This window comes from Canis lupus, chromosome 28 (genome assembly GCF_048164855.1).
Source record: "Canis lupus baileyi chromosome 28, mCanLup2.hap1, whole genome shotgun sequence".
In the NCBI taxonomy this organism is placed as follows: domain Eukaryota; kingdom Metazoa; phylum Chordata; class Mammalia; order Carnivora; family Canidae; genus Canis; species Canis lupus.
The window spans coordinates 35,272,176-35,288,145 of NC_132865.1; the positions used below are offsets into that span (position 1 = coordinate 35,272,176).

Here is a 15,970-nt window from a genome sequence, read left to right on the forward strand (position 1 = left end):
AGTTTTATTAAATTATTTCTGCTCTCTCCAACCGAACCTACATAATCACATCATCAGGTACGTACATAGAAGAAAATCATGAGAAAAATGACCACGACATAGATATATATGTATTTCTTAGAACATATTACTTGGGATAAAAAAAATCCAGTAAATCAGAATCCATTTAATGTCATAAACATCAAAAAAACTGGAAATCATTTAGTGTCTCTGTAAAAACTACATTTGCAAAGATACTCTTGAACATCAAGAAAAACAATACTGCATATTTTTCACTGAATGCTGCACACACACCCTAAAAGATCCCCCCCTTAAAAAAAAAACTATAAAAAGGACCAAACAGCAGTTGGTAAGCCCCTCCAAAGCAAATCATATCTACTTGGAGAGGTGTATCTTTTAAGTAGGCAGAGGGGAATTTTTGTTTTTAGGAATAAACATTTGGAATTGGCTTTATAAAAAGGAGCTGAATCTGATTCTGAAAATTCTGAATTGTGTGCATTTGAGAATGAATTTTCTAGCACTTGCATATGCTAGACTTTTATAGTGCTAGTCCTCTGAGATAGGTCTTAGGAGTTGCATTCGAAGTCCTGTTACATAGACATAAATCCTGCTGGTCTCAGAGAAAGAGATGTGACTGACAGAGAGGTTCTGTCTTGCATGCTTGTAGCTGAATTCATAATTCATGAACATATGTGGAGGAGAACGCTGGCATATGCAAAGCATGACTGGGTACAAAATGAGGATATAAATACAGGTTAATTACATACTATTCACGTGGGGCTGGAATCTACTTAGTATTCTTTAGTGTCGTGCATTTCCCAGTGGAAAGAACATGTATTTTATTAGTAGGTTATCAAATAAAAGTGACACATTATGGATAAAACTGATCCATAGTCTCTGTGTTTGAAGTTTGGTGTGAAATATCAATCTCAGGAGTATTTATCAAAAAACCTAGCCCAGGTCAATTAAGCATGAATATTGGTTTCCACATGAGTATTCAATAAGGTGTATCAAAAGAGTTGATAAGCTCCATGCAGGTACCAGGTTTCACAGAATTACAGAGCTGAAACGAACTTCACAAATTATCGAAGGTAACTCCCACCCACCATTTGATAGTTGAGAAGTTCACAGCAGAGTCAAGAATCAAATCTGACCTCTGTCATCAGGTATGTCTCTCCCTTTTCCTGGTAGTCAGAGCAAAATCTCAAAACTGGTCTTAGCTAATTTCCATGAATGACACAGTAAAATTGAACTCATTTTAGGTTTGAGCACAGTTGCCAGTCTGAAAGGGCAGGAAATACTCCTCCCAAGGATTCTCTTGGATTAATCAAAGAGTAGTAAGATATAGTGGGCAAAGCACAAGATGCAGAAACTGAAGTCAGATTGTGAGCACAGGTAAGTGCTATTTAGTAGTATCTGTGTGCACTTGGCCAGGTCTCCTACCTCCTCTGAACCTCAGTGAGTTCATCTTCAAATGAGAACAATAATAATACCTGCCTTGAGAGGCTGAACAGAAGATTGGATAATTTAATATGGGTAAATGTGCTTGGCAAGCTGCAACAGCATTTAACAAAGATTTAGTACTTATTGTCATGATCAAACACTATTTATTAAACCACCAAATAAGCACAGCATGTCACTAGGCCTTAAGCAAAGCAGAAAGCAGGGAAGACAATGGGCTTTATTCACATTAGGGGTTTTATCTCCCAAAGAGTCAGTTTTTTACCAGCAGGTAACCTTATTTGCAAAATCCATTAAGTCAACCTGCTTCCTAGTGAAACAACCCACTGCTCTTTCTCTGGTAACTTCTCGTAAATTGTTATCTTAGTATTTTGAAATCTTCACTTAGGATTTTCTTCTTACTTCTCAAGAACTGAATTCTGACATTACCTAGAGCAGAAATATAATACAAGCCCCAAATGTAATCTTAATTTTCTGATGGTCACATTTATGAAGTATAAAAAGCAACAGGTGAAATTAATTTTAACAATATATTTTATTTAACCCAATATATCTAAAATGTTTTTGGTTCAACATATAATCAATATGGATATTACTAATAAGATGTTTATTATCCCTCTTTTTTCCCTCACACTAAGTCCTCAAAATCCCCAACATATTTGACACTTATGACACACATCGATTGGGAGTAGCCACATTTCAAACATTCAATAGCCATGTGCAGCTCATAGCTACCATATTGGAAAGCCATACAGGTATAGAGCCTGGCAGGGTGACCACACCTACTGATAGTGCAGACCTAGAAAAATTAACTTAGTAACTCTCCATGGAAACACTTAAGATCACTGATAGAAACAATCACATTCTAGCACATAGATGGGGGAAGAAGCCCTAGCAACATAAGTGACAGCATAGCAACACCAGCTGTTGTACAAAAGGGAAATTAGAAAACTATTACTTTGAAAAGAAGCATTTCTGGGAAGGTCATTCTTTTTCTATTTTGTTCAATTTGAACTAAGGAAACTGGTAATACCTTTACAAGAATATACATTTAATAAAGCAACATTCTCATTATCTTCTTATTCTACAATGCAGACACTGACGTATTTTGTCACAATGTTGAACGTCCTAGTTCTCACTTAGGATGACAAATAATAAGGCATGTAATCTGCCCATGACATAGCCTGCCTATCGGTCTTGGGGTCACTGGCAGTTGAACTGTGTGGAACAGGCTGGTCATCAGAAATCTTTCCATATCATTTTATAAAAATACCTTGCTAATTCCTGACCGGGGCCTAGTCTTGAGGTCTTGGAAATCTAGTTCCATTTTCTTCTGTTCCTCCTTCTCCTGGCAGATACAGAGGCTGCTTGAGCTATCAGGCTAAAAGCTGGGGGTAACAGATGCCCAGAACCTGACTTCTCTCTCCACTGCCCCAATGTCCTTTGCTCACACTCAAGAGTCCTTGCTTTTTCAGAAACTTATGAATAGGAAGGAATACTATTAACAGTCCAGCTCCAAGTCTCTGAGCAAAGACAGCAATCATTATGTCTTGGCAGGAACTGTCATCTTGCCTCCCTCTCCTCTCTCTCTATCCTCTGTCTGCTTACTTTGAATCCAGTGCTTTCCTTAATGTCTGTTTCTCTTTTTTCATCACACCTTGTCCACTCCATCTGAAGGATTGTGAGGGGTGCCTGAGTGGTTCAGTCGGTTAAGAGTCTGACTTTTGGTTTCGGCTCAGGTCATGATCTCATGGATTGTGAGATCAAGTCCCCTGATGGGCTCCGTGCTCAGCAGGGAGTCTGCTTGAAGATTCTTGACCTCTGCCCCTACCCCATGCATGTGTGCATGCCTTTTCTCTCTCTCAAATAATTAATCTTTTTTAAAAAACCATAAAACTATGACAGGTGGGTGATCAATATGCTTCATCAATTTCCTAGAGATCAGTTTTGAACAGCAAAACTATAAAGTAGTGGATTTTTAATAAAGATTTTATTAAAACTTTTCCCTTTCTTCATCGATGAAAGATTTCATATCTTTGCTTATAGCATTGCCTATAAGGAGAGCCCATTGTTACCACCTCTAAGCACCAGCCCTTGCTTTCATAGCAAATAAGCTGACTTTGGTAAGAAAGCCAGTTAAAACATCCAGATCAACCATATTTTCCATTAATACTCAGTTCAGAGTAACCTTCCCTGATCATTTCAGTTGAATGGGATTACTCTCCTGCTTCTCAAACTTCAGTGTGCATACTAATCCTCAGGGGATCTTGTTCAACTGTAGGTCATGATTCAGTGGGTCTAGGTGAGCCTGAGATTCTGCATTCTTGAGATGCTTCTGAGAGATGTGGATGCTGCGGGCTGCAGATCCTACCTACAAGGAGTCTCAAGGCAATAGCTCCATTTTTAGCACACATCAGAGACAGATTTGGAGGTATGTATGTGACATGCCTCCTCTCCTAGATGATAAACCTTTTGAGAGTATATTCTTCTTCATACACTTTCCTTACAATGATTTGAAGCAAATGTTTGTGCCATTCATGATTAAAAGGTTATCACTGGTCTTTATTTTTGTCATTATATTCTCAGCAACTGATTATAATGGCCAAGTCATGATTTTGTCAGTAGACTGTTAATGAATTTGCACATATCAACAGTGGTTGAATGTGAGAACCTACCTATGATCCCAGATCTTTGCCTTCCCCTTCCTGGGATCAGAACCAGACCTCCATGCTGAGGCCTTACTCTCAATAACTGACCAGGCAGAAATTATGTAATAAGGACATAAATGAAGCACAAATGTCCCTTTAGATTTACATTGTGAAGCACGATGTTACAGTTTCCTTTCATGATGCACTTGATCTCAGATACTCACTTACCTTTACCATTAGCAGGTTTGTTCCTGGCCCTACCCTCAGGTTCTCAGGTTTGCATTATATTCCAATTTGTGATGGCCACTGACTTCTTCCCTACTTCTGTTCTGTGACTCTCAGATCTCAGACTCTCAGGGCTCTCAGGTCAAACACTTCCAAATTATAGATGCCACTGGTGCCCTCAATATCAAGTTGACTTAAACCTGAACATTTTCACAACTGAAGTTTTTCCCCTCCATTCCTAGAACCAGCTCACTTAGCCTGGCTAGTGAAGCCTTGCTTTCAGCTTTGCTGTGATGAGTTTTATAATGGATGTCAGTACAATTTTCCCATTCACACTAGTAAGGATTGAAATTTCACCCTCTGATTCTGGAACAAAATTCTCCATTTTTGTTCATTTCTGTCATGGCCTTCTTTCATGGCCATATTTTTTTCTTCCTCAAGCTAATAAATTCATGCCTTACCTACAATACCCTCATCTCCTATGAACAGATCAGAGAATGGAACTCAGTGACAGTTTCCAGGGCATTTGGTCATGCTTTCTTGATAGAAACTTCAGGTTTTCAGGGATCCCTGGGTGGCTCAGCGGTTTGGCGTCTGCCTTTGGCCCAGGGCACGATCCTGGAGTCCCGGGATCGAGTCCCACATTGGGCTCCCAGTGCATGGAGCCTGCTTCTCCCTCTGCCTGTGTCTCTGCCTCTGCCTCTGTCTCTCTCTCTCTCTATGTCTATCATGAATAAATAAATAAAATCTTAAAAAAAAAAAGAAACTTCAGGTTTTCTCCCTCACTAATTTGATTCCAACCTTATTTTATTTATTTACTTATTTAGTTATTTATTTGGGGGGGAGGAGAGAGAGAGAGATTGAGGATCTCAAGCAGGCTCCACGCCCAGTGCGGAGCTGGTGCCCTCATTAGAATAGCCTCACATTATCTGTTCCTATGTAGAACTCAGTGTTTCAGACCCAACCATCACCAAATCAACAAAATTTCTACAGGATATCTGTGACTATTACTCCTAATAGTACATCCCCTGGAAATATGAAACCCTGTGGGACATACTTCCTAATTTATATTAAAATAACAGATCCAAGTACTGTAAATCGCTTTGGAGAGTCTTCAGGAATTGACCTACATTTTTAAAAAGTAACTGTTATCAATTTTACTTCTATAAAGCAGGAAATTAAAAAAAATATATAAAGCAGGAAATTAGTTAAAGAGCTGCAAATCTACCAAAATAAAGACACTTTTACAAATCCTTTCCCCTGCTTTTCTGAAGGATCATTTCTTCATTGTTATTGTCACCTTGATACTGTGATTAGGCCATAAACCAAAAATGCAAATAATGTAGGACCATTGTGTTATGGTCACTGCTCCAAGGGCTACCTTGGTTTTGATTATTGGCTTTCTGCTACTGAAAAAGACCTGATAAGTAAAGAATTTCCATATCTTTATTCATGACTATTATCTAAGCTGCAGAAAAAAGTCCAACTGCTTTTTATGTGGATGAAATCTCTCAGATTGGTGGTTCAGAAAGGTGACTTTGTCCTCCTTAAATAGAGTGTACTTGATGGGAAGCCAAATCAAAGTCATCTCAAGTCTTTTTAGACTCATATGCACTGTAGATCCTACTTTTTCTATACATGCATGATTTTCTGTTTGACTAATCCTCACCTACCCCACACACTGCCCACTGCCCTGTTTATATAAAAGGATTCCCCTGACAGGAAAACAGGCCATGTGCATAAATTAAACAAAAGAAGTAGAACTGATTCAAACAGCCTACTTATGAATCATGAAGATAAAAAAAATGGTTTTACATACTTCAGGTCATTTTAAAATAGATGCTTAAATTTTTTTTTTAAGCAAATATCTAAAATGTCGTCAAGGGGTTGAAAATTGTTCAGCTTCATGACAGATGTCTAACATCTTAGAGATCGAGGTAATTCCTATCCAAGAAAGGTTAATGCACTGTTCTCTTGTTCTAGCAAAGTGTAACATATCCCCCCTATTCCTTAATGAGTACAGGTCTGGAGACCGTCTCTGTACAGAGCTTAAATTCAATTCTAGCATATTTAATCAGTGACAGTGTAACCCAGGACAGGTTTTAATTTAAAAGCAAACCTAGCTCTGGCAACAGCTTTCGCACTGACATAATGGATAGTTCTTTTTAAGACCGTGAAGCATTGTTCTTATTTGCTAATCATAGCACTCCAGCTGTGCATACCTTACTACATGAAATGGAAATGGTAATTTTGGCTTCCCAGGTCTGTATGGTAGATATTTTAGAATTAGTGATATGGGAGCACTTTCCACATCAGCTTCAAATGCTTAGATATGGGTTTTTGTGAATATAGTGTTGATTATAACTAAAATTCAGAAATGACACAAAATAAGTTACATTATACAAACAAGCTGAAGATTCTCTCCTCATGTGTGAAATCATATTGGTTCCTAGAGATTAGACTCTAATGTTATCAACTCTGGAAAGTCCCTTGTAGATCCCCTTTGACTTACATAACCAGAGAAATACTATAATGGTGGCCTTAGAAGAACACACAGAGACTCCATGGTGCGTATACTCTGGGGATAGGCAAATAGAAAGAATTTATAATAAGAGAAAAACCAACATTTTGGACCTGGGAAAGAAGGTCCTGAATATTATTTTTTGACCAATCATATCACACCAATAGAAAATTAAGACTCAGAAGGAGGAAGCCAAAAGAATATTTAAAGTTTGTGGGGACCTAGGAGCTATTCTGTGTCGTCACACTGACATAGGTAACAAAGCACTTAGGTGACCTGCCTGGGGTCTGAGCTACCAGGCAGCCAATTCATCTCTTCTTACATAGTCCACCTCCCCAAAGGACAGCTGCCTCTATAAAGAAGGCTCATCACTGATACTCTAACTCTGGTCCATCAACTTAAGGTTGGAAAATATCTAATGTTGTCATTCAGCCTAGAAAATCTCTGGACTGACTTTTTTCCATTTTAACCCTTCTTTCATTGCTTTTGCAATCAATAATCTATATTAGTTTTGTACATATATAAGGCATGAAACTACTGTTTTATGGTGATAAGAATTATGGCATTGATGGGAGTGGTAGTAGTAACAGCAGAAGCTACGAACCTTCATTGCATAGACAAATAGAAGCATCAGAAATACAGAAATTGTCCCATAGATAAATATATTCTCAGGTAGTCAAGTGTAGGTAAGAATTAAGTGAAAAAGATCTATCCCAAAGCTATCTGACCCTGACTTTTCGATCAGCAAGAATAGGAATGTCAAGCTGGGCTTCTGGATGCATCCTTCTCAGAGAAGAACTAGTACTTTGTGAAATTTGTCTCCACTTCTCTAATGCTAGTGATCTAATAAAAAAGATTTAGGATAATGAGTGGTATCTTTTCTAGATAACACCACCCCTTATGATTCACTGTACCCTTAGAAATTCAAGAAGCAAACAAGCAACAATTTCTGCCCCTTTCTCATAAAGAAGAGAGAATAATGCCTGGGCTCCATTCACAGGTAGTAAATATTTACTGAGCCTATTTTCTTATTCATGTAACTTTTACAACCACTAGAATAACTTCTCAAGGACTTGCCTGTGGTCTTTCTTCCCTACTGGCCTTGCCATCAATTACCGGTGACACCAGTAGATAGGTAGAAGGGAGTCACTTGGTGGTGGTCAGAATTATGCAATGTCATCCAAGAGAATTTGTTTTTCCCTATTACAACTATTTTATAAAATTACATCTGATAAGTATTTTCTCATGACTAGCAGCACACTCCACCTTATATTTGATAATGCATAAGAATAATAAATCTGATTCTAATCCCTAAGTCTTGCTTCCATAGGCCTAGTCCGTGCACCATTCAAATTCTAAAGCAAGTCACCGGATTAGGCAGTGAGTCCATATAAAGGTATCATTCTGTTTATCTGTTACTTGGTGATTGGTGCTATGTAATATCATAGTAGACAATTTCATTCGAACTGTAAAATACAGAACACATTTAATAGCAGTTTGTGTACATGGATATTCAAACATTAAGGAATATTTTGTAAGTGACTGAGCAAAGACCTTCAAAGCTACTGACTCAAGGACTTGTGGATACTGTTAAAAAATGATAGCACCCATTTGTATAGATACTACTTTTAACTGCTCTATGAAGGAAGTCTGCAATTCCATCAGAATGTAACAAGCATAACACTTGTTTTCACCCTTCTGAAGCAGGATCTAGTTTAAGTGAACAGAAAAAAATACAACTTTTGCATTAGTTATTGCAAAGATGTTGAAATTAGGTATATTGATCATATAGATTTATGCATAAATTATTCCAACTCCTACAGAATCTCCAGTAAATACACAGAGGACCATCTGGTTTTGTGTGGATTTATATTCATTAGGTAACTCAGAGATTAAAGTACCAAGCCCAGCACTCAAGGATGTTACATAGATTTGTGATGCCCCAGTAAAGACACCAAGTCCATAAACCAATGAATAGATTCAAAGTAACATAACTGCAGTGTTTCAAGAAAACCCTTACTTCTTTCATGCACAAAAAAGCAAAGGTTAGTCTACTGTATTTGGAGCAGCATGTAATGATGGAAACTGTCATAAAATCTCAGGGCTGGAAGATGATCTTTTAGTTCAACCTTCTGTGTGATCCTTAAAAGTTTTTTCCAGGGCAACTCTACCTACACTTCTTGAAACTATGCTTAGACCCTCCAATGATGGGGAACTCAATGCTTCTAAAGAATCTTAGTTGATCTTTGGATGCCTTTGATTAGTCAAAATATGCTTCCTTGCATTGATTCAGAATCTCTCCTGTAACTCCTCTGCATCTTGTCCCAGAGGGCCTACACAAAAGTCCAATGCTTCCTCCCTGTTACAAACCTTAGTGCTTACCAGACACCATTGAACTTCTCCGCCTTCTTTTCTACCTAATGATCCCCAATCTCATCAACCATCTCTCGTGTTGCCTTCTTTTCTCTCCCACATCAATACTGAATTCTAGCCTAGAATCAGTGAAGAACTATATGAACTTAAGAGAGAAACATTTAACATTCTTGGTCTCAATTTCCACATTTGCAAAATGGAAGTGCTACCTCAAAGACCCTCAAAAGGATCAAATAAGAAAGACAGTGAAGTCCTCTAAAAAAATTGAAAACTGTTACAAAAATAGAAAGAACAAGTTTCTAAGGACCAGGAAAGCTAAATGTCAGTAAGGCAAAGACTACTGTATCCTAAGGGAAATCTTTCAAAAAGTAGCAGAAAATAAACTTTTTTACTTTAGTGTTTTTCTGAAAAATCACTCCCCTGCCTTGTTGGGCCTACTTATTATACACCCCAATTACATCCAAATTCGATCCTTTTAAAATCAATGAATTTTAATAAATGGAAAGACATGACAATCAGAGAGGAACTGATGACATGTCCTTGAAACTCAGCTTTGTGACATTCCTTTAGATAAAACAATGTTTTAATACTTTGTTAACAATCCCTCCCTTCCCTGTGCCTTATAATCCTTCAAGGATTCCTCAATGCCTTCTGAATAAAATCTAGATCCCTTTTATTGCGGACACAACAAATTCTCCCTCCTCATCTCTAGCTTCTATCTCTCAACTGCTCTCTATTCAAAGCACACACTTAGACCTTGTTCTTTCTTGCCCCACCACAACCACTGTGCCTTTCAACAAAGTCCTATCCAAATATCTGCAGCCAATGCCCCACTTTATTCAGACAGCAGATTTTCTCACCATTCAAACCTTCCCTCAAATGACCCCTGCTCCAGTGTCTCACCTGAATCACTAAGATGGTCTAGGTTTCCTGTTTCTATCATAGCACTTATTTCCTGGTATTGAAATGATCTGTTTACCTGTCTTCCACACCAGACAGTAGAATCCCTGAAAGATAATACGTATTTTATCCATCTTGGTGTAGTCAACTAGCACAGTGCCTTGCATAGAGTAGGCACTCACTATATGTTGAATGAATAAATTAATCAATATGCAGTAGAGAGAACACAAATATACAGGAAAGTGATAATCAACCCCACCTGACCTATATCAGAATTCAGAACTAACTCCCAATCAATACTTTTTCAGTAGTCGAAGGTGTAACCCAGATGCTATTTCCTCTACCCATTCTTGATCTCTAGAATCTCTTTATCATTTGCAAAGCACTTCCGACATGTGCACATGCATTCTGTCATTTAATCGTCAACTGCAAGATGGTGTTAGTCAGCTGGGTTTTAATGCAATAAGCTCAGCATGTCCACATGGTGTAGCAAGAAGATCACTGGCCTTAAGGTCAGCCAAGCTGAGCCCCAGTCCCTATTCTGCTGGTTGACTACTGGTGTGTTACTGGATAGATCTCCTGTCCTGTCTAAATGGCAAAGTCCCCAACTTTGTCACACTCGGTGGAGGTAAAGTGTCACTTTCATGAATTGTTGTCATTATAATCCAAGTTGACATTTGGAGATAGCTAACTGATCCGGAAAGAGCATAGTCTTTAGGGTAAGGTGGGCTTGGCTTTGACTCCTAGTTGTATCACATAATAGGTGGGGAATTTCGTGCCAGTTAATGAATGTCTCTGAGCCAGGTTACTCATATATAGAGATACTAATGATTTTCTCTTAGGTTACTATAAAATTTAGATGAGATAAAGAGTATAGAAACATTTATAAATTTTTAAGTGCTATATAAAGTTGTTACTATTATTATTATTTGGCCAGGTTTAAGAATGACTTAGAAAAATGTTTCTCAAAGTGCCCTGTGCGCCACATTGTCACAAGAGTATTTAATAAGTGTACCCTTAAAAAGTTATCGATAACTGCACACTAGCTTATTAAAGGCTCTGAGAAGTCCTGCTGTAGAGAGATCTGTTTAACTCCATTTATCCCACCATTTTCCAATTTATTTGAATAAGGGAACACATGTCATACCGTTTGGAATATCAAGCATGTGAAAAGCCAAAATGGTCTTTCACTAGATCTTCTCCACATGACTCTCATGATAGATATTCAAAAACAAAAATCAAAATAGTAAAATAGTAAAAATACCCCCCATTCTACTATCCATTGACTCACTGACTTATTGTTTGCAATATGCCTATTTGCCTTTAGAAGACAATCAAGTATGTACATACACAGGAAAAATTAAAGTATAATTTTAAGAGTGAGTCATGAATTCTGAAGGAAGAAGGCATCTAGATATAATTGATTATCAGTGTGAAGACTAAAAACGGTTCTAATTGGCTATTTGTGATTCCCACTGGCTGAAGTGCCCTCTTAGTAACTTCTGGAATCATATGAAATGAACAAGAAAAAAAAAGTAAGTATTCATTTGCAGGTACATTTCCTTTAAAGTCATAATTACTCTTTTCACATGGTAGCAAAAGTTCACTTCATTATTTCAAACGGCTGTTTCTCAGAATCAAATCCTATGACTTTAAAAGCTGCCATTAATTTCTCATTAGTAAACTTTAATTAAAATGAACATGTATCATTGCTCTCAGCAGTTGCATTTGTAATAAAGGTATAAATACATTCAGATTTCACCCAAAATGTTCCAAACAGCTATTTTGAACAAGCAAACACTTTGATGTTATTTCAAAGGATTGTATCTACAGAAAGCTTTTAGAATCTTGCCCTTACCTAAAATAACTAGCATTTCATGGAAATACAAGGAACAGTTACCAACCTAGCTAAAATCTATTTTATTGATCTTAGAAAGTAGCATGTTAAAACATGAAAAATGACCTCTGAGCTTTGAACCATTCAGTATCTCGGTGTTTCTGCAACATTTGTGTATAATGCTTGGAAAAGTAAAGCTAGAAGGAGCAGAGGGATGCTCCTAATTTAAAGCATCCTAATGGTCTAAGATAATGGTTTGATACAATAATCTGAGGTGAAACTGCATCTCACCAGCTTATTATCTCAAAGGTGCATCTGCTACCCAAAGTTCCATTCCAATATTCCACACACAGAGAAGTTGAAACCATTTCAGAATGCAACTGAATTCCATGAACTTTCTGATCCCTTTCCAATGTCCTACATTAGGCTGAAGTTTGTTTGTTTGTTTGTTTGTTTAAACATACTTTCTAAAGAGAAAATGAGGCTGGGTCTTAGATCATGCTTCCAACAAGTTACCCCACTAGTCTCCAAATAGCTTAACTAGAATCCAAGAACAGTTAGATTAGATAATTCAGACTTACATATTAAGCACATTATTCTGATAACATAGACTAGGATCTGAAAATATTTTCAACAAATACGTCCTCCCAGACAACCATGCCTTAGCAGGAAAAACTTCAAAACCACTAAGGAAAACACTGTAGAAATATTTAACAAAGAGGAGTCACGTGGGACCACAATTTCTCCAAGGGTTGGGTTGGTTAATGCATTTGTCCCACAGCCTCTGTGTGCTTTTCCTTCTGCACGCAACCTTCCATCCCTCCTCCTCCTGTCGATATGGCCGGTTGGCCCAGTGGCTGTGGTCTCACTGACATGTATTTAGGTCCTTCCTTTTCCGAACTATTTATCACTTTCTGCATTGTATGTCCTTAGATAACTAAATGTCGATTTCCAATTGGGAAAATATTGGGTTTAGAAGGTCCAGTAAACAATTAAAAGTATTAATTGTTTAATTAATGATAATTAAAAGTATTTTTTCAGTTCACCCAACTTGATATCAACTTTTTCACAAAGTATCAATCTGTAGGAAGCATGGATAGTTCTTCCATTAATATATTGAGAAGTGTTTGCATTATTTAAAGGTGATTGAAAAGAAGTGATTTCCAAATCCTGCATAAAGTTTGCAAAAGTTAACAAATGGAATGTTAAGCTTCATTTTCCACATTATCATTTAAAACTACTAATCATATGCACCTAGCCACTAAACAATTTCAGTAATTAACACGGACATTTGAGTTCTTCATCAAACTTGAATAAGAGCATCAACTTCTAAGTCTTCATAATAGTCACTCATGGAACATAACAGCTATCACACTTAACTGACATTTCAAAGTTGTTTGAGTCCAAAATACATTGGTTTCCAACATCAATTTGACCTACTGCATATCATATACCATTTTTCCAGAAAGTATCTGTTTGGGAAAAAAAAAAAAAAGTTTTCACAATTTGAAAAGTCACCATCTATGGCAATGCTTACCCTGCTTCACAAAGCAATGGTCCCAGAAAGGTTGTAAAATAACCACATTTGCTCTTCTCAGCGGAAACACTACTCTTCGCCACGAATAAAAGAAGTTTTTAGTCCTATTCCACAAACTCTCTGAACTGTTTCTACACGGGATGCCTCAGCATAGCTGATGATTTCTGACACCTTTGTCACAAACATGTGACAAGTGAAATTGTAATGGACAGCATGTAGCCCCACATTGGTGCCCTTACTGAGAAGTTTTCTCATTTCACTTATGCTACATACTTATTAGTCATTGTAAACCAAAAAAAGCTCCGGAATGTCAACATCTAAGTGCTACAATCCAAAAAAAAATTTTGCAGTTGTAAAACATTGCTTCATAAAGCTATTAAAAACATATAAAAGTTGGTGGAATATATTTCTGAGCAAACCGTTTCATTATATTCCTAAATCTAGGCAGTGACTGTTTGAATGGCAGCTCCCTCTGCCCAGCAAGTTTAGCCTTGTATTCCAGTTTCTAAGTGGAAGTGATATCTGTGTAAAAAGACTTGGTAGCTCAGATGACAAGTAGCAGAGCAACCAATGAAGATGCCAAGTACGATTAAAGTTTACAAGATGCACTACCCCTTTTCCAAGGGTTATTAGTTATGTGAGAAATCAGAATATGGGGATATTGCAAGATAATCAGAAAGTGCATCATAAAATACAGATTATATAGATACAGGTATAGGTGTTCTCCAGAAAAAGACAAGCAGTCTCCCTACTAAGCTTTTTACTTGGAGTGCAGTGCTTCTCTAACGGTGAGATGTAAAATGTGGGTACTTCACAGCAGTAAGAATTCCCATATAACTAAAATTAGCAATAGGGAACAAAAGAAGCCATCCAAATTGCAATACACACCTCGAATTCAACGTAATAAAAAAGGATTTTTAGAAGATGTGACAGGAATCCTCTCCTACTCACTGAAACGGTATCACGAAAAATGGGGAGGGGGTATCATGTAAACATAGAGAAGCTAGCGAAGCAGAGTGAGAACACGGAAGGGATGGGTTGATCAAAACCACTTTGCTGCCTGTCCCTTGTTTCTCACTCCCCCCCCCCCACACCCCCCCCAGGTTTTGATCACAAATCTTAAAAATGCAAAACCACCCAGTTTAAGAAAAAGAAAGAAAGAAAAAAAAAAAACCCGAAAGAGTGTGCCTAGGGCTACTGCCAGAGCAACCCTAAACAATTTCCGTGCAAAAGCAAAGCAGCGAGGATGTAGTAGCAGCAGCAAATCTCCCTCTTCCCCGCCCCTGATACGGTACCTCCAGATTTGCCCGAGCTGCAAGATGTGGATGAGCGACTGCAGGAGCCAGATGCAGAAGGAGCAGGACGCAGACCTGCGCTGGCCGCTGGCCCGGGTGGCCCCGCTACTGTTGCTGCCGCTGTTGGCGGCGGCGATGTTGCTCTTGCTGGCGTTGGACGCTTGCCTTTGCGGCGTGGAAGGACGAGCCTCGCCTTCCGCGGCTGCAGACCCACCGCCGGCCGCCGTCTTGCAATCGGCTCCGGGCTGCGGGCAGCTGGAGGCGGCTGCGGCCGGGGCGCTGTCCTCGGTGCTGAAATCGTGCACGAACCAGCGGAAGCTGAACACCTGCACCGAGAGCGAGCCGAGCACCACGAAGAAGAGCGTGAGCCCGAACCACCAGCGCTGGCCGCGCAAGTAGTAGTCCACGGCGAGCCAGATGTCCGTGCCCACGTCCGCGAAGTACACGGCCACGGCGGCCAGGATCCAGAGGCAGTCCCACAGCGAGTAGCGCCGCCGCTCCCGGCCCAGGCGCAGGCACAGCGCCGCCGAGCCCGCCCCGCCGCCGCCCGGGCCGCCCGGGCCGCCCGAGACCCCGGAGCCGCCGCCCGAGCCGCCGCCGGAGCCGCCGCCCGAGCCGCCGCTCCCCGCGCAGCAGCAGCAGCAGCGCGAGCAGCCGCCGCCGTCCGGGCAGCAGCCGCCCCCGGCAGCCTCCTCGTCCTCGGCCCCCGACCCCGACGGCAAGCCCGGCGCCAGTCCCTGCACCGAGCCCGACAGGTCCGAGTTCTGCAGCGGGGTGAACGCCACGTCGCTGCCCTTCTTCATTTTCAGCCTCCCGTCTGACTTAGCGGCCATGATGCCTCCGGAGCGGCGGGGAGCCCTCCTTTATCTGACACCTTTCCCCGCTGTCTCCTCCTCCCGCCACCACCTCGCCTCGCCCCGGCTCTCCTCCCGGGCGGCGCGGCTCCCCCTCCTCGGGCTCCCGCCCTGCTCCCGCGCCGGCCCGCCCGCCGCCCGCCGCCCGCCGCCCGCCGCCCCCCGGGCCGGGCGCTGGGCCGGGCGCTGGGCCGGGCGCTGGGCCGGGCGCTGGGCTGGGCGCTGGGCTGGGCGCTGGGCCGCCCGCCGGGCTGGGCGCTGGGCCGGGCTAGCGGCGCGCCTGGGGCCGGCAGGAGCGCCGCCTGGCTGCCTGCGCCGA

The 15,970-nt window shown here is 40.4% G+C and overlaps 1 protein-coding gene across 2 annotated transcripts in view; it reads right to left on the reverse strand.

Moving 5' to 3' along the window:
• Positions 1–15,761, reverse strand: part of XKR4 (XK related 4) — a 441,904-nt gene extending 426,143 nt beyond the window's left edge. For both annotated transcript variants that reach the window (XR_012020188.1, XM_072804607.1), the window contains exon 1: positions 14,798–15,761. Coding sequence is in view for 1 of the 2 variants with exons in the window: in XM_072804607.1 (XP_072660708.1) it covers positions 14,798–15,630 (833 nt within the window). In the remaining variant the exon portion in view is untranslated. The remainder of the gene's footprint in view (positions 1–14,797) is intronic.
• Between the last annotated feature and the right edge of the window lie 209 nt (positions 15,762–15,970).